General features: G+C 38.7%; 1 protein-coding gene across 1 annotated transcript in view; it reads left to right on the plus strand.

Annotated features, from left to right (window-relative positions):
- The first annotated feature begins 1,123 nt into the window (after window positions 1–1,123).
- The window catches only part of KIF27 (kinesin family member 27), a 37,435-nt gene continuing 12,653 nt past the window's right edge, over window positions 1,124–25,905 (plus strand). The window contains exons 1-11 of the mRNA XM_065406418.1: window positions 1,124–1,421; window positions 3,933–4,133; window positions 8,262–9,238; window positions 15,315–15,458; window positions 19,027–19,233; window positions 19,747–19,922; window positions 20,357–20,490; window positions 21,136–21,291; window positions 22,451–22,656; window positions 23,113–23,310; window positions 23,674–23,784. Of these exons, the coding sequence (XP_065262490.1) occupies window positions 1,124–1,421; window positions 3,933–4,133; window positions 8,262–9,238; window positions 15,315–15,458; window positions 19,027–19,233; window positions 19,747–19,922; window positions 20,357–20,490; window positions 21,136–21,291; window positions 22,451–22,656; window positions 23,113–23,310; window positions 23,674–23,784 (2,808 nt within the window). The remainder of the gene's footprint in view (window positions 1,422–3,932; window positions 4,134–8,261; window positions 9,239–15,314; window positions 15,459–19,026; window positions 19,234–19,746; window positions 19,923–20,356; window positions 20,491–21,135; window positions 21,292–22,450; window positions 22,657–23,112; window positions 23,311–23,673; window positions 23,785–25,905) is intronic.

Consider the following 25,905-nt stretch of genomic DNA (forward strand, 5'->3'; position numbering starts at 1 on the left):
TTCTGCATCAGGCTGCTTAAAGTATAATAATCAGAGAAGTATTTAAAATCACACCTTCTTGTTGTATGCGACTAATCTGTTTCCCATGTGGTTTTCAAGTCCTATTTACTTATCTTATTTAAGTGGAAGACATTTTTAATGTGCTTTTACTTCTGTTTCCCCTACAGAGCTAATATAGCTGTGGGAGAGTGAGTTGGATTAATTCTGAGCACATGCTTCATCAACAGAATTGATAAGTAAGCTCTCATGGCGCTGTCTCTATTACTTAATGTAGAGGTTCTCAACCTTTTTGGAATTATGCCATCCTCCCCCCCCCCAACTTTTTTTTTAACTTAGAGCCCCACTCTCCCCCCCCCCTTACAAAATGAGACTTTCCAATGTAATCTAGGTGGAATTGGGGCTATTAATACATTGATTCCAATAAAGGGAATTCTACTTAAAATAAATCAGTCCTTTGATCCTGCTAACTGTGCATAGGCTAGGAAACTTTTAAAAGCACATGACTTAATATCCACAAAGTTTTCAAGGCAGTATTTCTCAATTTCAGCATTGAAGAGTGCTAGTGTTTCTATGGGGGTACGGCAGGCCTTCCCATTCACTTACAGGGTCGCAACACCACTCAGTGAAATTTGTCCTAGCCACCCCACTGTCAGATGGTGTGGCGGATGGGCTAAATTTCACCGAGTGGTGTTGCAACCCTGGAAGTGAATGGGAAGGCTTGCCGTATCCCCATAGAAAGTTTAGCAATCCTCCCCGGAGGCTCATGCCCCCTGTTTGAGAACTGCTGACTTAATGTAATCATGCCATGTCCAGAAAGAAGATCACCTGACTTTCAGTTCCAGGTCGAATTTGCTGGTCTGGTAATTAAGAGGGGGGGGAAATTACCTATAAACTGAAGAAATATGGGTCTGGACCCTTCTGTGCCATTTTTACAGGACAGAAACTCACTCACTTTAGTTAACTTTTTCCAAAGTGGAAAGTTAAGTAAGTCACTGGGAAACGAACTTCTGTTCACCGTGTAATTCAGAAAACTTTGTTTCTTAGATGCAGAAGATTGAGAATGTTGTGAAGACAAGAACCATAAGAAAATTTTTCAGGTTAAGTGTTAAAATTGGAGCCTGTCATGGAAGAGATTCCAGTTAAAGTTGCCGTAAGAATAAGACCTCTGCTTTCCAAAGAGATTCTTCATAACCATCAAGTATGCGTGAGACTGGTCCCAAACACACAGCAAGTTATCATTGGGAAAGACCGTGTCTTCACTTTTGATTTTGTATTTGGCAAAAATTCAACCCAAGATGAAATTTATACAACTTGCATTAAGCCTTTAGTGGTGTCTTTGATTGAAGGATATAATGCTACTGTTTTTGCTTATGGACAGACAGGGTCTGGGAAGACGTACACCATTGGTGGAGGTCACATTGGTATGTTTTGGAAAGTTTATTTTGTTTCTGTGATTTGTGACCAGTGTACTTGCCTAACTCAAATAAATAATACTTGGAAGGCTATGTAATAGTTGTGAAATAACTATATTTTACAAGTGTATTTTTAAAAACCTGAGGCAAATTGTTGTTCAGGCTGGCTGTTGGGTTTTTGTTTATGTGTGTGGGGATTTTTGTTAGTTTTTGCTGCTTGATTGACTTTTCCCCTTAGAACACTGGCCTGGCTCCACTTGCAATAAATAATTCCAACAACTGTGTCTATGCAGCATAGAGAGCACTTCAGTCTGTCTATATCTGAGAAGTTTCTACACTGCTCATTGCTACAGTATCTAAGCTCTATGCTACTGACAAAAAACGTTTAAAAGGCTAATGGAAAACACTACTATAAACTAATATACTCTTCTGACCAAACATGAGTTAGATGAGTGATCCAGAACAGGGGTTTACCTTAAATTAGACTGTACTCAAGAACCCTGAGAAGTGTCATATGAAGTGCTTTTCCTCCGCACCCCCCAACATTAAGTCAGTGCCAGCCACTGATATGAGGTTGGTTGGAGCTTCTGGATTTGATCCACATTTAAAATAGGATTGTTTTAGATGTGCGACTATTTGCTCTCATCTTCCAAATTTAATCCCACCCTGTGCTTGAGCATCCAGAGCTCATTTATTTTAACCTGTTTGATCTTAACTTTATTTAGTATTAACTAAAACAAGCAATGGTGAGCAAATCTATCTAATCTACTTTAGGTATTTCTAGCATATCCATCACTGTAGTACTTGAGTGCCCAGAATATTTTTGTGCTCCTCAAATAATTCAGTTGAGCACCATGAGAGTCTGAATACTACATTCTGAACAACTTAGAGTCTGCTCACCTCTTTATCTAAAGTAAGAGTTGAGAAAATATTATTTTAGCAGTAGTATATTGGTGAATCTGAGTGAGTCTAGGCCATTGTAATATACACTTCCTTTTTGTTCCCTTAGCATGAGAATTACACCAATGTAGCCTCTCCTTAGACTCAAACTGAGTGTAATGAAGTTTGAAATTATTGAGGATGTCAGGAGGTAGGAAGTACACCACCTTAGATTCCCTTAGACTCACCTATGAATTTGGCCCTCTGTCTCCATATGATGGTCTAAAAAAGGATACAGTGTCAGTACCAGATCAGTATCATAGAGATCAGAATTTTGGCTTAAAATGGCAAACATCTGATCTTGTTTTGGGTTATTTTGCCAGTAATGACAACTCCCTTAACCATCATCATTCTGAGTTATCAGACATTATTATTATTGGAATTCTATTCCTGTTAGAGCGTGCTGCTGCTGCAGAATTTTATAATAGAAAACAAGATTGTAAGACATTTCTTATTTCAATGTCTTTGTGGTTCAAGATTCCAGATTAGACTCCTGCTGTTTAAATATTGGCTACATCAGGTAATCAGCATGTTATTCTAAAATATGGAAAACAGTCTCTTTTATCTTTCAGACTAACTGGGTCATATTATCTTTTTTTCCATGTTTAAATTGAATCATTTGAAGATTGGGTTTCCTCCCCTTGACCATGTTCACTGCTTTCAGGTATTAATTCTCCTAATGGAAAAACCCAAATTGTAGCATGGCAGTTCTTTTTTTAATTTCACCTTTCCAAGTGGATATAAATAGATTATTTTAAAAATCTCTGTAAAAATTAAAATCCTCCATATTCTTAATTCTTTTTATTCTTTTAATTTTAATTTCTTGTCATCTTTTGACTGACCATGGTTATTTAAATAGCAGGTGCCACAATACAAAGCTGTTCAAAGCTCAGCAACTTTTTTCACATATACCTATTGAGTCACTGATTAGATGGGACAATTTCTAATTTTCTTGGTTAGAAGGAGTGAGCCACTCAGAAGCCTCTCATCAACCCCCAACCAATTTCCATACTGTGGTATAAGTAACATCTGAGATCCTTGCTGATATTTAAAAGCAGGAGTTTGACATGGCATTGGTGAGCCATATGTTGGCTGAAAGAATAAGAAGTGTTCCTAAAAACTATCTCCTATTTCCAGCACATGGGAACTTACTGAAGTACTGTTGTATCCTTATTGGAGCAAGAGGTATCTACTGAAAATTGAGGTTGTCATTGTAAAATTGTGCAATGTCCTGGCCATCAGTAATCGCTGTGTGTGAAATGTGGCTCATGAGAAATATAGGCGTATAATAGTGATGCATTTGACTGCTGAACCACTCACCATGTTCCCCTCCAGTTTATATTAACAAGTAATTTATTGGAGCTTGAATATGAATCCTGTTAAGGATTGTAAACAAATATTCAGCCATTCAATAGTATTGATATATTGAGACTTTTTGACAGGACTAAATTCTTCAGATTCACAGGTGGCTTAGCACTAATGGCCACAGACTTTTGTTTACGTTTCAGAAGTTTAAACTTTAGTCTAAACTATAAAGATATATTCACTGCAAGCCTGGTCACATTTCTGTTTATATTTTAGCATCGATTGCAGAGGATGAAAAAGGTATCATTCCACATGCTATACAGGAACTATTTCAGAGCATCTCTGAAAACCATAATATTGACTTCAGTGTGAAAGTATCTTATATAGAGGTCTACAAGGAAGAACTCAGAGATCTGCTGGAGTTGGAGACCTCTATGAAAGATTTACACATCAGAGAAGATGAAAAGGGAAACACAGGTAGGGAAGCCTATTTTAACTCAAAAATGTATTAAATTTGCTCCTACTTATATGCTTGAAATAATATTTTGTTCTAAGTGCAAGTTTATGAAAGCAAATGCAAAAGCAAATGTTCTTGTCTTCTCTTAAAAGAAAAAGCACTTATTAATTACAGATATTAGGAAACAAGAGGGGAGGTCTATTGTAGGGATACATTTTATTGATAAATGTAAAGTTCATCTCGAATGGTCTGAGTCAGTTTTGTTTTTAAATACACCTCTACCCCGATATAACGCGACCCGATATAACACGAATTCGGATATAACACGGTAAAGCAGTGCTCGGGGGGGGGAGGGGCTGCGCACTCTGGCGGATCAAAGCAAGTTCGATATAACGTGGTTTCACCTATAATGCGGTAAGATTTTTTGGCTCCCGAGGACAGCGTTATATAGGGGTAGAGGTGTAGCTGTTAATACGTCAAGAAAACAAATACTGCTAGAGTGGGTGGAAATGATAAGGAGCGAATATGGGTCCTGGTCCTGCAGATCCTACAGAGTAATCACAATGATTTCAATGGGATTATTCACCTGAGTAAATTCTGCAGATTGGACCCTTGCTTCCCAGCCTCCTTACACTTAATTCCACATAAAATATACGGTTTCTGTACTGTACAAACTGTTGTGTTATGCCTTCAATTGCATTATGCAGAAGCTATACATGTAGTAAACATCTGGCCTCAATAGTTTCACAAATTGAAATGAGTGAAGAGAAAGTGATACTGAGATAAACTGCTGGTCTTGTTGGTGGCTTTGAAATGGATGAATGCTAGAATGCTCTTGGTGAAGCATAGGTTTTTGAACAATGATCCATCAATAAATTTTAAACTATTGTGCAGGGATCAGTTACTCTCTTTAGTACAAACATTTATGCGTGTAAATTTCTGATCAGCCTCAGTTGACCAAATATCCTTCTATGGCAAGCTCTTCCCATTCATCAGTAAAATCCTGGGGGAAATCTATATTGGACAGTAATATTCTTTATTACTTCTGTATTTTCGACTATCCAATTAAACAGAGACCTATGAGGTATGGAAACTGTCCAGAAAATCCTTGCTCCTTAAGCAACATATTCTGGAATCTCTACCACAGTGTTCTAGTTACGGCTGAGAAGCAATTTCCATTATAAGCATCTATTTTCAGTTCTTTTTAACTGGGGTGTGGGGGGGAATTATCCTTTGAACTGAGATTTCTCATTCTTGTTCTTAGAGCAGATCAAGTTTGTAAAATTCCATATAGCTGTGTTTAAGTTATTCAAGCATGAAACCTTTATCACCATTAAGATACATTTTTTTTACACGTTTTGGAATTTTTGTTTTTTGTTTTGCCCTGATGAATTAAACATAGCTTCTTTTGTAATCCATTATTCTGAGCTTGCTATGACAGCATCCTCAAAGATAGCAAATGCATTGACTGTAGAAATGTTGTTTTCAAATGAAGTAAAATTCTGTGGTATACATGGGATACACTAGTGGCTCTCAAATCAGAAGTCTGATTTGTCTTGCGTACCCCCAAGTTTCACCTCACTTAAAAACTACTTGCTTACAAAATCCGACATAATACAAAAGTGTCACAGCACATTATTACTGAAAAATTGCTGACTCTCATTTTTACCATATCTTTATAAAATAAATCAATTGGGATATAAATATTGTACTTACATTTCAGTCTATAGTATATAGAACAGTATAAACAAGTCATTGTCTGTATGAAATTTTAGTTTGTACTGACTTTGCTAGTGCTTTTTATGTAGCCTGTTGTAAAACTAGGCAAATATCTAGATGAGTTGATCTACCCCCTGGGGTATGTGTACCCCTGGTTGAGAACCACTGGGATACACTGTTTTTTCCTAATTTATCATAAGGCAACATTACACAATGCTCCCTTGCACACGGGGCCCGATCTTTCAGTATGGCATTATCTTGTCCTCCAGTTTTGCACTCAATTCTTTTGTGTGTGCACAGACCTGCATGTATGTTATGCTCATACAGAGCACACGGGATCTTTATAGAGGAAAGCAAATACACAGCATTTATTGAAAATACAACAGTTAGCATATGCTTTTCAATCACACACATATACACATACACACACAGAGAGAGTCCTGCCAGTGATGTTTATAGTTACCAGTCTGTTGTAGCTTGAGTTAATCTAATGGCCAGTTAGATTGAGCACGAGTGAGGAGCTGGGCTCTTGTCGGTCGCGATCCAATACTCCGAGGCTTTGCAGGATTGAACCCAGAGTTCCATGGCAAAACACCCCAGCTTTATAGGTGTAAATTCCCATTTGAGTCCAGGCATTTTGCAATGTCATCCTGTAATCATTAGTCCTTAAGTGGTGTTATCATTTGATGGTTATTGTTGGGCTTCCCATCGTTATCTCCTATTTGTTGTCTTGCCTTCGGGGGTGCCTGCCTCACCTCTGAGGTGGTCAATGCTGCTAACATGTTTAGCATCAGGTACAATGGATGTTTTCTGATTGTCTCCTGGTCTTTCCAAGTCTCTCACTTTTTCTTGACCATCTGGACATTTGTGATGGCTTTCACACCTTATCTTTTCCTGATGCATGCATTCCTCATTCACACAATCTCTTACAGAAACCTTCAAAGGTATACAGACAGCAGTATTGTATATTCAGCAGAATACATTGTAAATCAAGCCTTGCTAAATCTTATAACAAACAATTCACATAGGGGCTTCAGGCTCTCAACATTCCTCTGATCTCCTTAACATAGATATAATACAAGATCCTGTCTCTTACTAAGATGATGTTAAAAAAAATAGTGAACAGAGTTTGAGCATAGAAGTTTCTGGTTATCAGGGAATAACATACAGATTATCGAGGGTGCAAAGTTTGGTTTAAGATAAGGTGGCATGAGGAATACATAATCTGCAATATCCCCGATTGGGGGTAAAAGGTTGATGGGTCAAAGTACAGACATTGAGATATGAGGGTATGAAGTTCATAAAGTGGCTATGTTCGGGTGTGGATAATAATGAGTGGATATGATGATGAGGATGGATTGACCCTCATTTGGTGAGATTTAATGTTCAGGGAGTTTATGGTTCCAGTTCATATGATCCAACGGAGAAGGTCACTTGGTCCCTTTCTTGTAGTGGGAGAACGATGTCACTCTGGCTCACGCCTCCTGGTACTGTTGGTGGCCGGTGATGTGCTCGATGTCGATGTCCTAAAACCTTAAAACTAAGAAATGTATATTTAACTAGACTGCCTGATTTGTAATACAAATAGGAAACCATAGTAGACATTATAACTTATCCTAAAACAAAAGGGTGACCATAATCAGTCATAAGGATTGTTCTGGTCTGTCATTCCTTTCTGCTATTCAAAAAGGGTGGCTGACAGGATGAAATCAAATCATACATTAATTCTCATGGAACATTATAAAATCCTGCTCCTACATGTAGACATTTGAAGAGCTCAGTAGTCAGGAAATTCAAAATAATTGCTTGAAGTAAGTGTTACTTGGTCATATTTCCTAGATATGTAGTAAGGTATAAACATTAATACCCTCTGGTCCAATCCTGCAAATGAGCAACTGAATACTTCATTGATTTCAGTGGGACTACTCACATGAGTAAAATTACTCACAAATGTAAGTGTTTGTTGTATTAGGCCGATCAACAATAATACAAATATTATATAGGTATAAAAAGAGAAAGTTATGACTTGTGAGAACCATAACTTTGAATTTTCTATCTTTTGTTTGTTTAAAGTCTTCACTGTAACCTTGCATTTGTTGTTTTTTGTATTGATTTAAATAAAGTCTCAACAAGCTTTCTGGTAAGGTAAAAATGCATTTTATACATACGCTACAGGTTTAATATGCTGTATGTAGTGCTTCCATTAATATACATTTTTCTTATAGGTATTTGCTGTGAGCTCATATACTAATATGAGCTTGTACACATTATTATAGCTTTTTTTTTTTTTTTTGCTGGATTTTTAGTATTTTTTGTGTGGATTAGTTTGACTATTCATGACTTTATCTAAAAACTGTTTTTCTGTAAACTTTTGCTGAGAATCTAGTGTTAACCCATTATTCATGCTTTCTTGGGCTTGATGTTTGTAGTGATTGTTGGTGCCAAGGATTGCCAAGTGGAAAGTGTGGATGAAGTGATGAGCCTTTTAGAAAGTGGGAATGCAGCTCGCCACACAGGTACGACACAAATGAATGAGCACTCCAGTCGATCTCATGCTATTTTTACCATCAGTATTTGTCAGCAACAACCTGCACAGTCTCCGAAAAATGTAGATGCTGCACAAGATTCATCTCTGAGATCAGGCCAGATCATTGCTTCTAAGTTCCACTTTGTGGATTTGGCAGGATCAGAAAGGGTGACGAAAACAGGGAACACTGGTGAACGGTTCAAGGAATCAATTCAGATCAACAGTGGCTTATTGGCTTTGGGAAATGTGATAAGTGCTCTTGGAGACCCAAAGAGAAAAAGTGTACATATCCCATATAGGGATGCTAAAATTACTCGTATTCTGAAAGACTCCTTAGGAGGAAATGCCAAGACTGTCATGATAACATGTATAAATCCATCCTCATCTGACTTTGATGAGTCTTTAAATTCCCTCAAATATGCCAACAGAGCCAAGAATATTAGAAATAAACCAGTTGTAAACTATAACCCTGAGCGGGACCGGATTGATGAAATGGAACTTGAGATCAAGTTGCTCCGGGAAGCTTTGCAGAATCAGCAGGTTAGTGTAATGAGCCATGCTAGCCAGGGATCACAGGATATGAGTGAAGATAGGACTCGAATTCGTTCTCTTGAGGAGCAGCTTTCCCAGCTTCAGGTGGAGTGTTTCAACTACAGATATTGCATAGAGGAAGCGTTTCCCTTCCAAGTTGAACTAAATGACATTGCCAGCCTAACAAGGAGTCAACAAGAGAAACTGCAGGATTGGATCAACATGGCACAGGAGCTAAGGAAGGCAGCTCTTGTCATGCCACGAACTGATAGTGGAATTGGAAACGACCAAGAGGAGCCACATCATATCACAATTCTTCAACTGAAGAGGGAACTAAAAAAATGCCAGGTATTAAACTATAACTTGTTAATTTAAGTATTGTTACATGAAAGGGTAGCCCACTAGTAGAATTCACATTAGACTTTGAAAGTTTTAAAATCCTTAACCCTGTCATCTGCATTTTATCTTGGGTTTTATATAGTTAAATAATAGCAGCATTGCAGAATTCTGTTTGCCTGCTCACCTGGGTGAGTTATTCATTTTGATAGGTGATTAAAACATTAATCATCATTGTGTTAGAGGTGGGCAAATAGGTTTTATGCTCGGGATAATTAATTTTCATTACACCTTTAAAGAGATTGAATAACAGTATGATGACCTCTCATCTGTTAGTTCTTTCCTTTATAGTGATAATTGAAGCTGTCAAGTTAACAGAGAAATCTCATTTTATATCCCACCAGTATAACTTAATGTATCAGAGCCACAGACAAGTTGACAACATAGGTCATCTGATGCCAAGTTGTACCGATCTACCTACTTACTTGGCCTCAACACTGTAGTTTCAAGTATCAATGTTGAACCTAGTACTTATTATTAAGCCAGTCCTTCACATGAATGATAAAAGCTATCCTTCAAAATAGGGCTGTCAATTAATCTCAGTTAACTCACGCGATTAACTCAAAAAAATTAATCGTGATTAAAAAAATTAATCACGATTAATCGCATTTATAACAATAGAATAACAATTGAAATGTATTAAATATTTTTGGATGTTTTTCTACTTTTTCAATATTGATTTCAGTTACAACACAGAATACTAAGTGCACAGTGCTCACTTTATATTATTATTTTTTATTACAAATATATGCACTGTAAAGATGGTAAACAAAAGAAACGATATTTTTCAATTCACCTCATACAAGTACTGAAGTGCAATCTCTTTATCGTGAAAGTTTAACTTACAAATGCAGATTTTGGGGGGGGGTTACATAACTGCACTCAAAAACAAAACAGTGTAAAACTTTAGAGCCTACAAGTCCACTCAGTCCTACTTCTTATTCTGCCAGTTGCTAAGACAAACAAGTTTGTTTACATTGACGGGAGATACTGCTGCTTGCTTCTTATTTACAATGTCACCTGAAAGTGAGAACAGGCGTTCACATGGCACTTTTGTAGCCGGTGTTGCAAGGTATTTACATGCCAGATATGCTAAACATTCATATGCCCCTTCATGCTTCAGCCAACATTCCAGAGGACATGCTTCCATGCTGATGATTCTCATTAAAAACTAATGCATCAATTAAATTTGTGACTGTACTCCTTGGGGGGAGAATTGTATGTCTCCTGCTCTGTTTTACCCGCATTCTGCATATATTTCATGTTATAGCAGTCTTGGATGATGACCCAGCACATGTTCGTTTTAAGAACACTTTCACAGCAGATTTGACAAAACGCAAAGAAGGTACCTATGTGAGATTTCTAAAAATAGCTACAGCACTCGACCCAAGGTTTAAGAATCTGAAGTGCTGTCCAAAATCTGAGAGGGAGGAGGTGTGGAGCATGTTTTTAGAAGTCTTAAAAGAGCAACACTCCAATGCGGAAACTACAGAACCACCAAAAAAGAAAATCAACCTTCTGCTGGTGGCATCTGACTCAGATGAGGAAAATGAGCATGCGTCAATCCGCACTGCTTTGGATCGTTATCAAGCAGAATCCATCATCAGCATGGAAGCATGTCCTCTGGAATGGTGGATGAAGCATGAAGGGACATATGAATCTTTATCACATCTGGCACATAAATATCTTGCAATGCCAGCTACAACAGTGCCATGCGAAGGTCTGCTCTCACTTTCAGGTGACATTGTAAACAAGAAGCAGGCAGCATTATCTCCTGCAAATTGTAACCAACCTTGTTTGTCTGAGTGATTGGCTGACCAAGAAGTAGGACTGAGTGGACTTGTAGGCTCTAAAGTTTTACATTGTTTCATTTTTGAATGCAGTTTTTTTGTACATAATTCTACATTTGTAAATTCAATCTCTTTATCGTGAAAGTTGCACTACAGTACTTATATGAGGTGAATTGAAAAATACAATATTTTTGTTTTTTACAGTGCAAATATTTGTAATAAATAAATATAAAGTGAGCACTTTACACTTTGTATTCTGTGTTGTAATTGAAATTAATATTTGAAAATGTAGTAAACATCCACAAATATTTAAAATAAATGGTATTCTATTGTTTAACAGTGCGATTAATCATGATTAATATTTTTAATTGCTTGACAGCCCTACTTCAAAAATAAAAATACCTGACAAAAAGTTGTTCCTTTCTTTTAATTGTCAGATCCTTAGTTGACTGAGAGCTGTAACACTCAAGAAAAAAAAGATGAAATGAGTTTCTCAAAACTGCAGCTTTCTTTTTTGTTATCCATTATTCGCAGGTTTTCTTATCATAGCACTTCTTGGACATATACTTCTATGTTACATATCAGCCTTCTGCTTTTTGGCGCCATAACATTTCTTTTCAATTCTCCTGCTGAGGTGAGAATTTTGAAGAAGGCATGAGATTCTCAGCAGGACTGCTATCTAGGAGGAGGTGAGAGAGGAACTCTGGTGCTGGCAACTTTGAACAGTTCATTCTCAGAGGCAGACATAAGGTTGCAGCCTTTCAGCTCATAATAGTGCTAGACAATGACCTGCTGAGAGAGAAGAGCTCTCTGCCATCTCAATCATGACTTCCCCTCCTCCCCCAAAAAATATTACATGATAAACGTACATAACTTTTTCGGGGACAGCCTCTTAGCAGGTGGAACTTTTGGAAACAATGTTATGTTAACATGCTGTGTATGGATAACAAAAAGTACACTAAACCATGCAGCTTTAACCAAATCAGAAGTTAATGGTGTAACTTAAGACATTTGAATCAAGAGTTGAAAACTGACTGAAAGTGGCATTAAAAGAATAAGAACATTAATAATAGGTCAACAATAACAACTTAATCTGCATCTATATCTTGTGATAGAAGGAATCTGTGCTCCTATGTGTTATAAATAGTGCAACAAAATGCATGTTTTGTTGGGGAAACCTACTTTGAGGTTTGCACATGAATTCTGATGCAGTTTATAGTTTCTCTTTTGGGAAATGCCTATATAAATTATGTCTTTCTCATAATTTGTTTAAAAGGAAACATGTGCCTCTACTCTTGGTTCCTTTAACTCTGAATTATCTTTCTCTCTGCTTGTGATTTCCCCCTCTGGATTATTTTAAACCTCCTACTTCTCTAGAGAGTCTAGGCTGCATGTTTAATTGCTTACAGGTAAGGTTGCCAAGCAAACCACTCCTCCTTCTTGTTGCTGTGTCTCAAGCAGGGAGAATTATCCTGTTTTGCCTCTTTAGCAGTGGCTAAACTAGATTTATAAACCATAAACAAGAATATAGTAGAGCAGGGAAAATGTTCTAAGATTTCTAGCTCAATTTGTCAAAATATGCTTCCTCAGTGAATGGTTCCAAGTATATATTCATATTCCACTTTACTGTTCCTCATTAATAATGCAAATCATAGTAACATTCTAATTTTGATCTTAAATTTTTTTAAAAATATAACCCTATAATGGGGGAAATGAAGTAAGATTTATCAGGCTGGTTTTTTCCTCCCTATGAATGTTAAGTAAAATTATTTGGATATGATAAATGCTTTAGCTTAATTCATTATCCTTTTCTGTTTTAATAATTAGCATTATTTATTGTAACATTTTCTTGATGTAGCTGTATTTTCTTTCATGTACATAAGAGTGCAGCTTTCTGGCATTTGAATGTAAAATGAAAAAAGAAGTTAATGGACAACATACTACTTATTCTCACATCTCGCCCACAACATGCACATTTATCTTTATTATTAGCTGTTATTTTCTCTACTATTAATTAAGCCAGGTCAGAATAGGAAGAGGGAATTCTTGTTTTTCAGTGATTGCCTGGAATCTGAATGATGTTACAGGTCCAATGTGGGCCAGGAAATTGAAGTGTCAGTTAAGTTTTGAAGTGACCGAGACACTTCAGTGCTTTGGTGCACACAGTCAGAATAAAGTTCTACCTTGTAATGGTTCATAAATCGCTTGGATGATCAGTTTACATAATGTTAAAATTTGGCCCATCTCAGTGTACTTGGCAGCAAGAGGTAGGTAGAACAGCTGTAACCAGGCTAACCAGTCCTGGATCATCGAGATGACTCAGGCCTGTTCTGCATGTGGGTGATTCAGAGTTGCTTTTTGGATGTAGAGCTCATGTAAACAAACCTCTGGCCCCTAATCAACTTTGTACATGCCCTGTCTAACGCCCTTCGCTCTGCTGTGGTCCTGGGGAGGGTACGGAATCCCTCATCATCAGTTCAGTGTCAGGAGAAATGGAAGGGGCATACTTTCGTTTTGTTTTTTTTATTGGGGGGTTGCATATTCCTCTGTGCGTGGTTCGATCTGAGCTGTGAATCATCAGTCCCCATAATTACTAGGTGGGACATTCTCAGCCCCCTTTCCACCCACAATCTCTTTTCTTAGATGGTATTTCTGTTTTGAAGCTGTTCCTTTTTAAGGGTCCTTTGGCTAATTGTCATTTAGCTGGAGAGGGACCTGGTCTTTGTTGTAATTGCAGCTGAGGACTGAACATGCTCTGTGCTTTCCTGGAGTCATTCACCAGTGCTCAATTGCAATATGTGATAGTTGGGGTGGAGTGACTATGAATCTGCTCTGGGAAAAGAATGGTTTTGGGGAGCCCATTAGGTGTGATAGCCTCATCACAGAGACTGTTTCTCCTCCCACACGATCTACCAAGCATCCATGGCTGCAGAGCTCAAGTACGCTATGCAGGTACTGCAGCCCCTCCACTCTGGAAGTTGCTTAGACCAACATTGGATCATATACCTGTAAAGACATCAAAATAAATTTTCAAGCCTATTCTGACTTTATTCATGTGGTTGTCATCACAGTTGTAGAACAAGGAAGGCAGTGTTAGTTTCTTCATTATTTTATGAGAGATTTTCACTACTCTTGCAGTTAAAGTGCGTGGATCTTGTGACTGAATTTTACTGCATGCTGAAAGCAGCATTGTATTTATATACCATTGCATACAGTAGTTCTGGTTACTGGCATTTTTCTTAGGTAGTATAATGGCATGCACCTACCTCTTGTGAGCGTCCCCTTCAGGTTGGGTGTGTCTGCAGTCTTTAAACAGTCCTAGCCCTAGGACCAGGCCGTACTGTCAGGGCTTCTTCCCTGGAGGCAATAGTTTTGACCTCTCTGGTCCCTTCTGGCCCCAGCTCTCCAGCTGGGCCCCTAAGTACTTCAGATTCCCTTCTTGGGGTTTATCACTGTCCAATTCTAGGCTATTTCCCCAGTGGCCTATAGTGGGAGGAGGGAACCCGGGCCCACCCACTACTCCGAGTCCCAGACCAGGGACCCTAAGAATAGTAGCCACATGCCACCGTGTCCCTTTAACAAAAGTGTTTTTAATTCCCTGGGCCACTTCCACATGGCCCCAGCCTTCACCAATCCTTCACCCTTACCTTAGGGCTCTTCTATGTTCAGGCCCAGCAGCTAGCCAGGAGCTCCTTTTTGCTCCCCCAGTCCCTGCCAGCACTGAGCTGTCCATGGTGCTGCAGTTCTCTTTGACCAGCCAGGAGCACCAGTTGAACTCCTCTAGCTCCATCAAGGAACTGACTCTGGTCTGCACTGCTGCTCCTTTTATACTGATTGGCTAGCCCCTTGCAGCCTCCCCCGATTGGCCACGTCCCACGCAGTCTGTCTATGCAGCTTAGAAGACCTCTCTACTGCTCTTTTTCTGGGACGGGTGTGGGAGGACCCCGAGGCCTCCAGGTGGGGGCCTCTGGGTCTATTCCACCCTGTCATAGGGAGAAAAGAACTTATCAAAAAAAGGTCAATAGATGATGAATAAAATTGAGGGAATAAGTAGAGATACTGCATCATCAAGATCTACTAGAATCAGCACATCATTTATGGAAAATCTACCAATGGTGTACTTTGGGAAATTTTGCAGTTCAGATCTGCTTTTCTTAACACCATATGAAGAATTTCTTCATTCAGTTGTCAGAATAACACCTTTCCTATCCCCACCCCATCTCCTTTTTGTTATCTAGCAGGCGTTAGCTACAGACGAAGAAGTATTCGGTCAAAAGGAGCTTGAGCTGAAGGTATTACAGGATCAAATACTAACACTAATACAGGAAAACCAAGAACATCTAGAATCTTTTAAAGAGGTACAAGAAACAAATAAATTACAGGTAAGTTTTCCTCTTGCACATTTTACTGTGTAAGTTTGGTTCAAATAAGATGCATATTAGAATGCAGTAATTACAATTTAATAGTTATTAAAATTTGGGCCAAATTTTGTAGCCCTCAGGCAAAAGTTATTTTCTTATCAATGGTAATTTTGTCTCAGACTGTACTATTTATGCCTTAGATTCCATAACTGTGACCAATTATGAGAAAATTATCTTTGTCTAGTTTTGTCTAGTGGCTAAAACATAGGACTGAGATTCAGGAGATCAGTATTCTAGCCTAGCTCTACCACAGACTTACTGCATAACCTTAGGTGAATCACTTAATGTCACTTGTTCCCTGTCCCATCCGTAAAACAAGAACAGTAATATTTACCAACATTACTGGAGAGTAGTGTCTCTTAATTCTTCAATATTTGTAAAGCTTTTTGAGATCTTTGGATGGAAGGGGTTATAGAAATGTCTGCTGTATTATAATACTAAAAAGTTTAGAAGTGAAATCTTGGTGCTACTAAATTCATTGAAGTTAATGGGAGCTTTGTCAATGGGACAGGATTTCAGCCTAAATATATAGGAAGATTGCTACTCTGATTCCTGTGTTAGCAATAGTGGAGACACTACTTCTCCATTTGGAGCATTTCTCAATAAAACAATTGCCTGGTAGCCAGAGGTCCATCAGATCACAAATGGAATATTCAGTATATTTCTGCTAAAATTGACGGTCTCATAAGATCCACAAATATTACCATTCCCTAAAACTTATGAAGAAAATAAGTTGTAAATATCCCAAGTATGGGAGAATCAGTGCTGTTCTCCTCACTCTCCCTTTTCTGTCTTTATCCCATCTTATCTTCCCTTCTCCTTCTCCCTCTGTTGATGCCTTGTGAGCAGGTCACTGAGTAATGTGACATAAAAGGTGAGTAAGCCAATTATCACCTTCTTCCTCTCTTGCTCCTTCTCTTCCTTTTCTGCAATTTCTGGTGAGGCACAGGTAGTTTTTAACTTAACTAGCTACAGTGAGGTAAAAACTACCTGTGCCTTGTCTCCACTGGGATTTTATACTGAGATAGCTATGAAAATGAGATAGCTGAAAGCAGGTGTGTTTTTACATCAAAATGGATTTTACACCGAGATAGCTATCTCAGTGTAAAATCCATTTTGATGTAAAAACACACCTGTTTTCAGTGAAGATAACACAAAGGTTAAGAGATTTGCCTAAATCATACATCAAGTCAGTGGCAGACCCAGGATTAGAATTTGGGAATTCCTGGCTAACTTGTAAGTTCACTAAACCATCTCTTTCCATTTAAAATAAAAATAAAATCTATGAATCAAATAGTTTTTTAATGGCATTCACAGGAATATGTGATTTGATTGGCACTTCCAATTGGATCAGAACTGTAAAAGTAAATTGCAGTACATATATGTGGTATTATGTGCAAATATCATATCATGTGCAACTGAATGTTGCCTGACACTTCCCATTATAAGACCCTGTTTTCAATAGGTTATAAACTTTCCAAACTTAAACCAGTTGGACTAAAATTTTCCATGTTGGGTGTGTGTGCTTTATTTATTTATTTATTTTAATTTCAGCTGAAACATTTCAGTCATTTTTGAGAATGAAGTTAGGGAAAAATACATTCTTTTTCTGTGTTAAAAAGAAATTCTTACAAACATTTAGCTGCGAAATTCTACTGCTACTGTGTTTTGGAGCAGGGACTTGAAATTTGGCAGGGGATTGCCCTGTTGTTCCCATGGAAAAAACATTCAAATCTGGCCAATTTTTAATCCTTTGAAAATTGTCAGTTTGCACATGATCAGTGGAGACTTGTTAAGCATTTTGCAGCTAAATTTCTCAAAGATTCCATGTATACTGAGACTGCTCCATCCTGGGGAATGAGGGTCTGAGCAAGATTTCCCCTGCAGCTGCTTCTCCCAGCTTCTATGAGCCACTGTGGTGCCAGGCACCAGAAGTAAGAGCAGGGAGATTGTCTCCATTGTGATCCTCCTGTTCATACGCAGGCAGCATGAGGAGGACACAGCTTGTCTATGGCTACGTCTACACTGCATGCTTTTTTGGTGGCATGTAGAGTGTGTACTTGGGTATTCTCCCTCCCCCCGCCCCCCCCAGCAGGGGTTTAAGTAGCAGTGTAGACAGTGAGGCATGACTTAGACAAGGAGTTTCAGACCTGTGTGAAGGGTGTGGATATGTACCCAGCTACATAGCTTACACGGTTCTTTGCTCGCCCAAGCCAGGCCTTCCTGTCTACATTCCTATTTTTAGCTGTGTAGAGTCCTGCTGCCTCCCCACTGCTGGAGCGTTTTCCCACTACAGGAAAAGACTCTGGCAGGGGGGGAAAGCAGCTCCCCACTGCTAGAGCCATTCCCCACTGCAGGGAAAGACTCCGACAGCAGGGAAAGTCTCTGGCAAAGAACAGGCAGCAGAGAAAGGCTCAGAGGAGTAAGAAAGATGCACTCAAAATAGGACAATATTATATATGTTTTATAATTAAATGTCTTCATATTGACTGTCTTTTATTGACTGTCATATTAACTTCTCCATTGTTAGTTACCGAGTTTTTGTAGGTGTTATGAAAGATGTGGATCTTGGTGAGGGATTTGAAGAAAGATCAGATAATTACTTTATGGATCAGTTCAGAGATGATGGTTCCTGAATAAGGGGCAGTTTTGAACAATGCACAAAGACTCTTGTGGGAATGGCAGAATGTAGGTTCTCCAGATTAGCATCACTGGCAGAGTTGTGTGGGGCAGGCAAGATCAAACCAAAGTCCTGATCCTGCAAACGTTTATGTGCATACTTTTATTTATATGAGTTCACTTACTTGAATGGAACTACTTGCTGAGCAAACATACACACCATGCTTTAGGATTGTAACTTCCATTTTGAATATGGGGGAGGGATAGCTCAGTGGTTTGAGCATTGGCCTGCTAAACCCAGGGTTGTGAGTTCAATCCTTGAGGGGGCCACTTAGGGACCTGGGGCAAAATCAGTACTTGGTCCTGCTAGTGAAGGCAGGGGGCTGGACTCGATGACCTTTCAAGGTCCCTTCCAGTTCTAGGAGATAGGATATCTCCATTAATTTATTTATTTTAATATCAATTTTGGCTGACTCATATTTTGTTCTTTTCCAGTTATGCATTAATAAAGCAAATATGGACTCATAAGTATCCCCTCCAGCTCTTGTTAATCTTAAATAACATACCTGAGATGGACTTTTCTGAAAGGGTTAATGACATGTTTTTAACAAACCTTTTTGAAGCTTGTTCATTATGTGGTGCATATTTTTAGATTAATTTAATTAAAATTATATGTTTTAGAATTGAAAGATTTTGCAATCAACTAACACCATCATCAATTTTCTGTTTGAAGTTAGCACTGGTGCATTGCATAAACTTATGCCTTGCAAGAGAATTTAGGATCAGTGTGCTACACCAAACACAGCACCCTGCTAATAGCTTTACCGTTCAAACCAATGTGTTTTTGGTTAGAGTAATGTAAATATAAGGTAGAGTTGGCACCTACTAGGTTTTTTTGTTTGTTTTTGAGAATGAGAAAATGGTGGAGCAGCAACTCCTTATTGATCAGCTGAAAGATAAGTTAGAGAAGCTTACCGTGACTACAGCCTCAGTATCCAGAGGTGCTTGTGGAGATGGGCCAGCTGCTGTGACATCTGCAAGAAGACCATATAGTGTGCCACTCACTAATAGTTTAGTACATTCCATTCATATGGCTCCAGGACTGGAGTCCCGAAAGGTAATGACTAAACACATTTTTTGTTTTTCTCCTTCATTTTGTAATTATTCTGATTTTGGTACAAGAGTTGAAAGGCGATACTAACAGTTGTATTGACATTTTCTGCTTATATCCCATTAAGAGTGAAACGTTAATTTCTGATCTGTGGCAACGTACACAGCACCAATTTATCCAATGCAAATGTATTTGTACAACCTCCAGTACAAAGGGGCTGCACTCCTGAGTGGGCCTTTAGGTGCTACTAAAATACAAATAATTACTAATAATGATATATTTATTCTGTACTAATTCCAAGAAAAGAGTGCTATGTACTTACTTGCCAGTATCCCATTCTGTAACAGTTGGAACCAAATTCTCAAAGGTTTCTCCAAAAAGAAATCCAGAAAACTTGCACAACCCCCCTCATTTTTAGCAGATTTATGTATGAAGTCCATTTGAAAAATCCGCTCTAAATATTCCTAGCTTTCTGCAAGTGACTTTGCACCTGGTTTTATTTTTGGGGTCTCTTGGAAGGTACACACCAGTCCTCCTACTTACTCATTGGCCCGAGTAATAGCTGGATTTCAGACTCGCAGGCAAATGATATTGGGTCATATAGAAGACCAAGATGAAGTCCTTCACTGCCATTTCTCTGATCATAGTGATGAAGAAGAAAGGAACACAGACCGCAAAAAGAAATCAGCATTTAGGTAATCTTTTTGTTGTTGTTTTATTCAGTCTTTAAAGCTTTCATTCAAAAATAGATATTTAATGGGTATATTCCTACCAAATACTGGCATATCATGAAGCCAGTTTACAGTGTTGTTTTATGTAAATTTGTAGAACCTCCTGACATCATAAAATAAGTTAACACAATAGGTATTGCTAATGACCTACTCTATTCCATTTAACATAGCTTTAGATTGAATGCCTCTTCACTTGAATAAATATGTCTTGCATAATGTGTCTTGAATAAATATGTCTACTTGCAGGACCTGAGGGAAGCAGGTGGTGGTAAAAGTAGATTTTAGCATGCAAGTCTTTGTAGATTCGGAACCTAGTGCATTAGGATTACATAATCTGGCATGACATTTAAAAAAAACCAAATTTGGAATATGGCTTGGTTTCTCTTTTTTTTTCTTAGGCGCTCCATAAACCGCACATGGACACGAAAACAGGCTCTTCTTTGTTCTCCTCTTCAACTGGATGATCTACAATTCCAAATGCACAAGTCCAATTTACCAAATGAAACCATACTGCAGACTGACACTGTCACAGGTAACAATTACAAATGGAAATTATCAGATACTAACATGCTTATGTCACACCATGAAAATTTACATTTTTAGTGTTATTACAGTAAATTAATCTTTTCCATTCAAACATGCACTTTAAAATAAAAATACTTTTGATGTCCTAATTTGGAATTGTTTTTAAATACTTTTTTTCTGAAGTACATGTGAAGTACATTCATGTTCTTACTGGTTGGTGCTTTAAAAATAATATATAGCATTTATATAGTGTGCCACATATCCAGAGCACTGTATAGATATTTAATTAATCCTCACAACACCTTTGTAAGTGATGGAGGTAAGTTGTATTATCCCTGTTTCACAGATAAACTGAGACAGAAAAGTGAAGCAACTTGTAGAAGGCCACATGTGGCTGTAAGTACATTATTCGCTCCCCTTTGGAGCATCAGTGGGTATGTTAGCCAAGGAGCTTTCTTTCCCAACTTAGTGCTCCTACTCTGTATCCTGTCCTGATTTTGTGCAGATGGCAGGTGGTGAGGAAGAGACTCCCTGTATCCTGTCTTTCTGATTCCCTTCCCAGTGTATATGCAGAGAATAGGCCAGAATTTCGTCCTCTGGATAGATAGCGTGTTCCAGATCTTTCTTCTCAGCATTGCCCCTTTCTTTCAAGGTGAAGAGATTGAATGCCTCCGTAAGAGTCATGTAATAAACAGGCAGAAATTAAAGAATTCAGAGCTGAGACTCGCCGAGGCCAAGAAAAAGATGAGAGAACTTGCACTTAATATCAAAATGAAGGAGGAACTCATTAAAGAAATAGTAAAAACAGGTAACTGACTTGTGTAAAGCACATTTGAATTAAAAACATATACAGTAGAACCTCAGAGTTATGAACACCTCGGGAATGGAGGTTGTTCGTAACTCTGAAATGTTCATAACTCTGAACTAAATGTTATGATCTTTCCAAATTATACAATTGAACATTGACTTAATACAGCTTTGAAACTTTACTATGCAGAAGAAAAATGCTGCTTTTAACCATCTTAATTTAAATGAAAAAAGCACAGAAAGTTTCCTTACCTTGTCAATTTTTTTAAACTTTCTCTTTATTTTTTAGTAGTTTACATTTAACACAGTACCGTACTGTACAGTATTTGCTTTTTTTCTTTTGGCTCTGCTGCCTGATTGTGTACTTCCAATTACAAATGAGGTGAGTGGTTGACTGGTCAGTTCGTAACTCTAATGTTTGTAACTCTGAGGTTCTGCTGTACGAATGAAAGTAAGGATTAGCTATTTAATTGTCCTAGTTGTCTGTAATTAATCTTGTTCAGTGGGGACTATTATAAAATAATTAAGTTTTTGTCACTTATGAATAATTGTTTACTAATTGTATTATGATGGCACCTGGGGCCCCAGATGTGGGTTGGGGCCCCACCATACATTCATTAAATACCTTCATTAAATATTTGGTGTGCTTTCCTAATTATTATTTGTTCTGTAATTATCTCTGTACTTTTCCCATGTCATGTCCTACGGAGGGAATGTCCTTCTTGAACTTGACTGTATTCAAATTCCTCTTGAAGATCTACTTCTACTTTGACACTTGCCAGAAACTAGCTGCCAATAATGACAAGAGTGTTACTGAGAATAGTCTATGTATATTTTTGGTAACTGGGTTATAAATACTTTGTACTATCAAGGTGAGGCCTATCAACATCTGGCATCTTATCTGTATAAGATTCCCCCACCTTGTGCCTGTTTGTTAAGGTATTCAATTGTGAATTCTTAGGGAAAGGAACTATGCCTTATTTCCTGGTTGGAACATGTCTGGTACGTTGTGGGTATTACCAGAAATAAATGCTAAGTAGTAATAAATTCTTTAGATGTGTAATTAAGGATTAGATTTTCATATGGAATTTGGAAATAGCGGGTTGTTTTTTTCAATAACACAATTTTTTCAAACAATTTTGTAATATTTTGTTTTTAAGGCAATGATTCTCAGTCTGTAAGCAGGCAGTATTCTTTGAAAATAACTAAACTGGAACATGAAGGTGAGCAAGCCAAGATGGAATTAGCTGAAACACAAAAGCAACTTCAGGAGCTGGAGAACAAGGAGCTGAGAGACGTCGCTGAGAAAGCCAAGTTACAAAAAGAGTTTCGGAAGAAAATGGATGCAGCTAAATTAAAAGTGCAGGTAGTTTTGATTTTTGTCGTTAGGAGTTATAAATTACTGCTGTATCCCATAGAACACTTAGGGCCTAATCATCTGCTCTGTTACACAAGTTTTATGCCAATGTGACTCCATTGAAGTCAGTGGAATTGCAGTAGATAATCAGGCCCTTAATGTACCAATAGATGGTACTTGAATGTATCTAACAATATCCTTATGTGAGAAGTGTATTTTCTTACTAGAAAGGTGGACAAAAAAGAGATTATTGGTGTTTGGCAGTAGGTAAGAATGTAGGGAGAATGCTTTAAATTGATTTGCAAACCATCTGCTTTGTAGCACAAGGCTTCTATCAAAATGCTACACAAAATCCTAAATCTGTGCAAATATCAGTGGACTTGTTTACTGGTATCTGTCCTAAGATGTGTTTTTGTTTCTTTAAGTGTTCATGCTTTTAGACTGAAATATGCCATGTGAATTCAGGTCTTACAGAAGAAGCAACAGGACACTAAGAAGTTGGCATCATTATCCACCCAAAATGAGAAACGGGCTACAGAACTTGAGCAGACTGTGAATCATATGAGGCATCAGCAGGCCCAGCTACAGAAAAGACTGCGAGAGGAGAGTGAAAAAAAGAAAATTCTTGAGGCAGAGATTGCACGGGACCAACAGCAAATCAAAGTAAGAGGCTTTCTTTTCTGTACAATGGATAAGCATATAGTACAATTTCACCCTGTTACTTTCTCATAGATCATGATGCATAACTGTAAGGCTTCCGATAAATACAAGGAATGCCTTTCAAGATAAGAAAAATGAAGAATACGCATAAAAAATCTTTTCACCTACAATTTTTACAAATTACTTTCTTCTTCTTCATGCTTTTTTATTTTACTATCCACCTCCTATCATTACAATACAGCTTCCATTAGTGGAATGAAAATCTTATATCTTCTATACCTACATGGGCTCCTTCAGAAAAAAACTAAATTTGATGACAATAGACTCAACGAGGCCAGGAAAATAGTTTTATCTTCTTACTTACAGGAACTTCAGTTAAAGACAGAGCAACAGCAGAAAATTCTCAAACTTAAAAATGAAGAGATTGCTGCTTTTAAAAAGAAGAAAAACTCAGCAGGAACTTCACAGCAGTTACAGGTAGCTAATTTATTCCAAATTTGGGGGGCTGTGAGAAGCAAGGAGCGGGGAGACAAAACTCATCTTCCCCCACCCCAGCTCTTGATTAGCCTTGTGGGGGAGGAGGGAAGATTCTGTTTGCTAATTGGCAGAAATTGTACTCAAATCAATTGTTAGATGCCCTTCTTTCCTTGAAACAGGGATAAATTGGCCACCAGAGGTAAAGAGAAAGGTAATCCTCCAGCAGGGAGCAGGAATAACTTCTGCCTGCCTGCCCTTGCTCTCAGTGATGGTTTTAATTTGGCTTTATTGTGGTACAATGAACTTAGTTTCTGGTTGGCACAGGGGTTTAAGGTTTCTGCTGTACTTCCTTAAAGGCTCTGGATTGCAGCTGATTGTCGCTCAGAGTTGTAAATGTCTTTTGCCAGCAGCTGGGAGGGGTATTTTACCCTTTCCTCTGGTCATCCACTAGGTGAGGCTAGCTGGTGGGTTGGAGGGTGATGAATTGTTTTTTTTCACCCAAATGTGGACAGTTTCAAGGTTCTTTTCATAGAGCTTCTGTTACTTGTGGCAACTTTAGTGTAGCAACCTCTGTGACAGTGCCACCTAGATTATTCCAAGCCTGAACATAGGACCAAAAGTGAATGGGCAACCGAGTGCAGTGAGTGATAGGATGGGATGTAGAAAGCCTTTAAGACTGAGAACAAATTAGAGGCATCATTGTCTGTGTCCAGCTCTTCATGAGGGAAGTGCTGGTTCCGGGCTGGTTGCCTATGGTCAGTATTCTCTCAAATCTCTGCAGTATTGGCTGCTCCGGCATTAGGAGTGTTGGGAGCTAATATAGCCAGCTTTTTGGCTCTAGATGCTATTTTCAGTACTTTGTTGATGTTATGAGCTTCCCTTTCCCCAGTGCAATTCAGTTAAGTTTGAGAGAGACTAGATGGATTTTAACCATTTATTGAAAACTACAATAGAATCCAAATATGTGATCCTGAGCTACAGTACAGAAAGTAAAGTAAAGAATCTCACTCCCTGTTGGTGGTCCGGCGAGGCAGATGCACCTTCCTCTCTGTTCAGAGTCTGTCACCTCTCCACCACAAAGATTAGCTGTAACACTCCCCCATTGATTTTAAGTTATGCATGCACCTTGTGATGGCCACAAGCAGGGCTTAAATTCAGCCAGAGCTGTCCGGAGTGGAGCTCCAGTAAATATTTTCAAAGCCCTGAGCCCTGGTGCACCCCCTGGTGCTGAATCCTGAATCCTGGGGCCTTCTCGTGGGGTTGAAGCCCTGAGCCCTGGTGCAGTCAGTGTGTGGAACTCTGCCAGAGGATGTTGTGAAGGCCAAGGGTACATCTACACTACCCGCCGGATCGATCCCCGATCGCTCTGCCGTCGACTCCGGAACTCCACCACGGCGAGAGGTGGAAGTGGAGTCGACAGGGGAGCGGCGGCTCTTGATCCCGTGCCGCGAGGACGTGAAGTAAGTGATTCTAAGTCGATCTAAGATACGTCGACTTCAGCTACGCTAATCTCGTAGCTGAAGTTGCGTATCTGAGATCGAATCCCCCCCCGCCCCAGCGTAGACCAGGCCCTAGAGTTATAACAAGGTTAAAAAAAGAACTAGATAAATTCATGGAGCCATCAATGTCTATTAGCCAGAATGGACAGGGATAGTGTCCTTAGCCTCTGTTTGCCAGAAGCTGGAAATGGGCAACCGAATCTCTTGAAGCACCCAGCATTGGCCCCTGTCGGAAAACAGGATACTGGGCTAGATGGACTTTTGGTCTGAACCACTACGGTCGTCCTTGTGTTCTTATGTCACATACACAGCATGTCCAGACATGCCCAATCATGGTTCCCTCTACTGCCCGAAAATGTGAAATACATGCTAAGAAGATAAACATTAAAATAAGAAGGACAAAGGTGCCTCACCCTGGGGACATAGGAGCGTCTAAGGGGTGGCCTGTTGGAGCTCTCCAGTCCCCTAACATTGATTAAACCTGTTCAAAACAAGCCTTCAGTAGGACTTCACTTGGGCATAAGGTCCAAGCTAGCAGACCTTGATGTAGGACCAGTGCACTAGTTTTCTGACTTTGGTTGTTAATGTAGCTTTTAGCTTCTCATTTTCTTCTCAATAGCTG

This window comes from Emys orbicularis, chromosome 6 (genome assembly GCF_028017835.1).
Source record: "Emys orbicularis isolate rEmyOrb1 chromosome 6, rEmyOrb1.hap1, whole genome shotgun sequence".
NCBI lineage: Eukaryota > Metazoa > Chordata > Testudines > Emydidae > Emys > Emys orbicularis.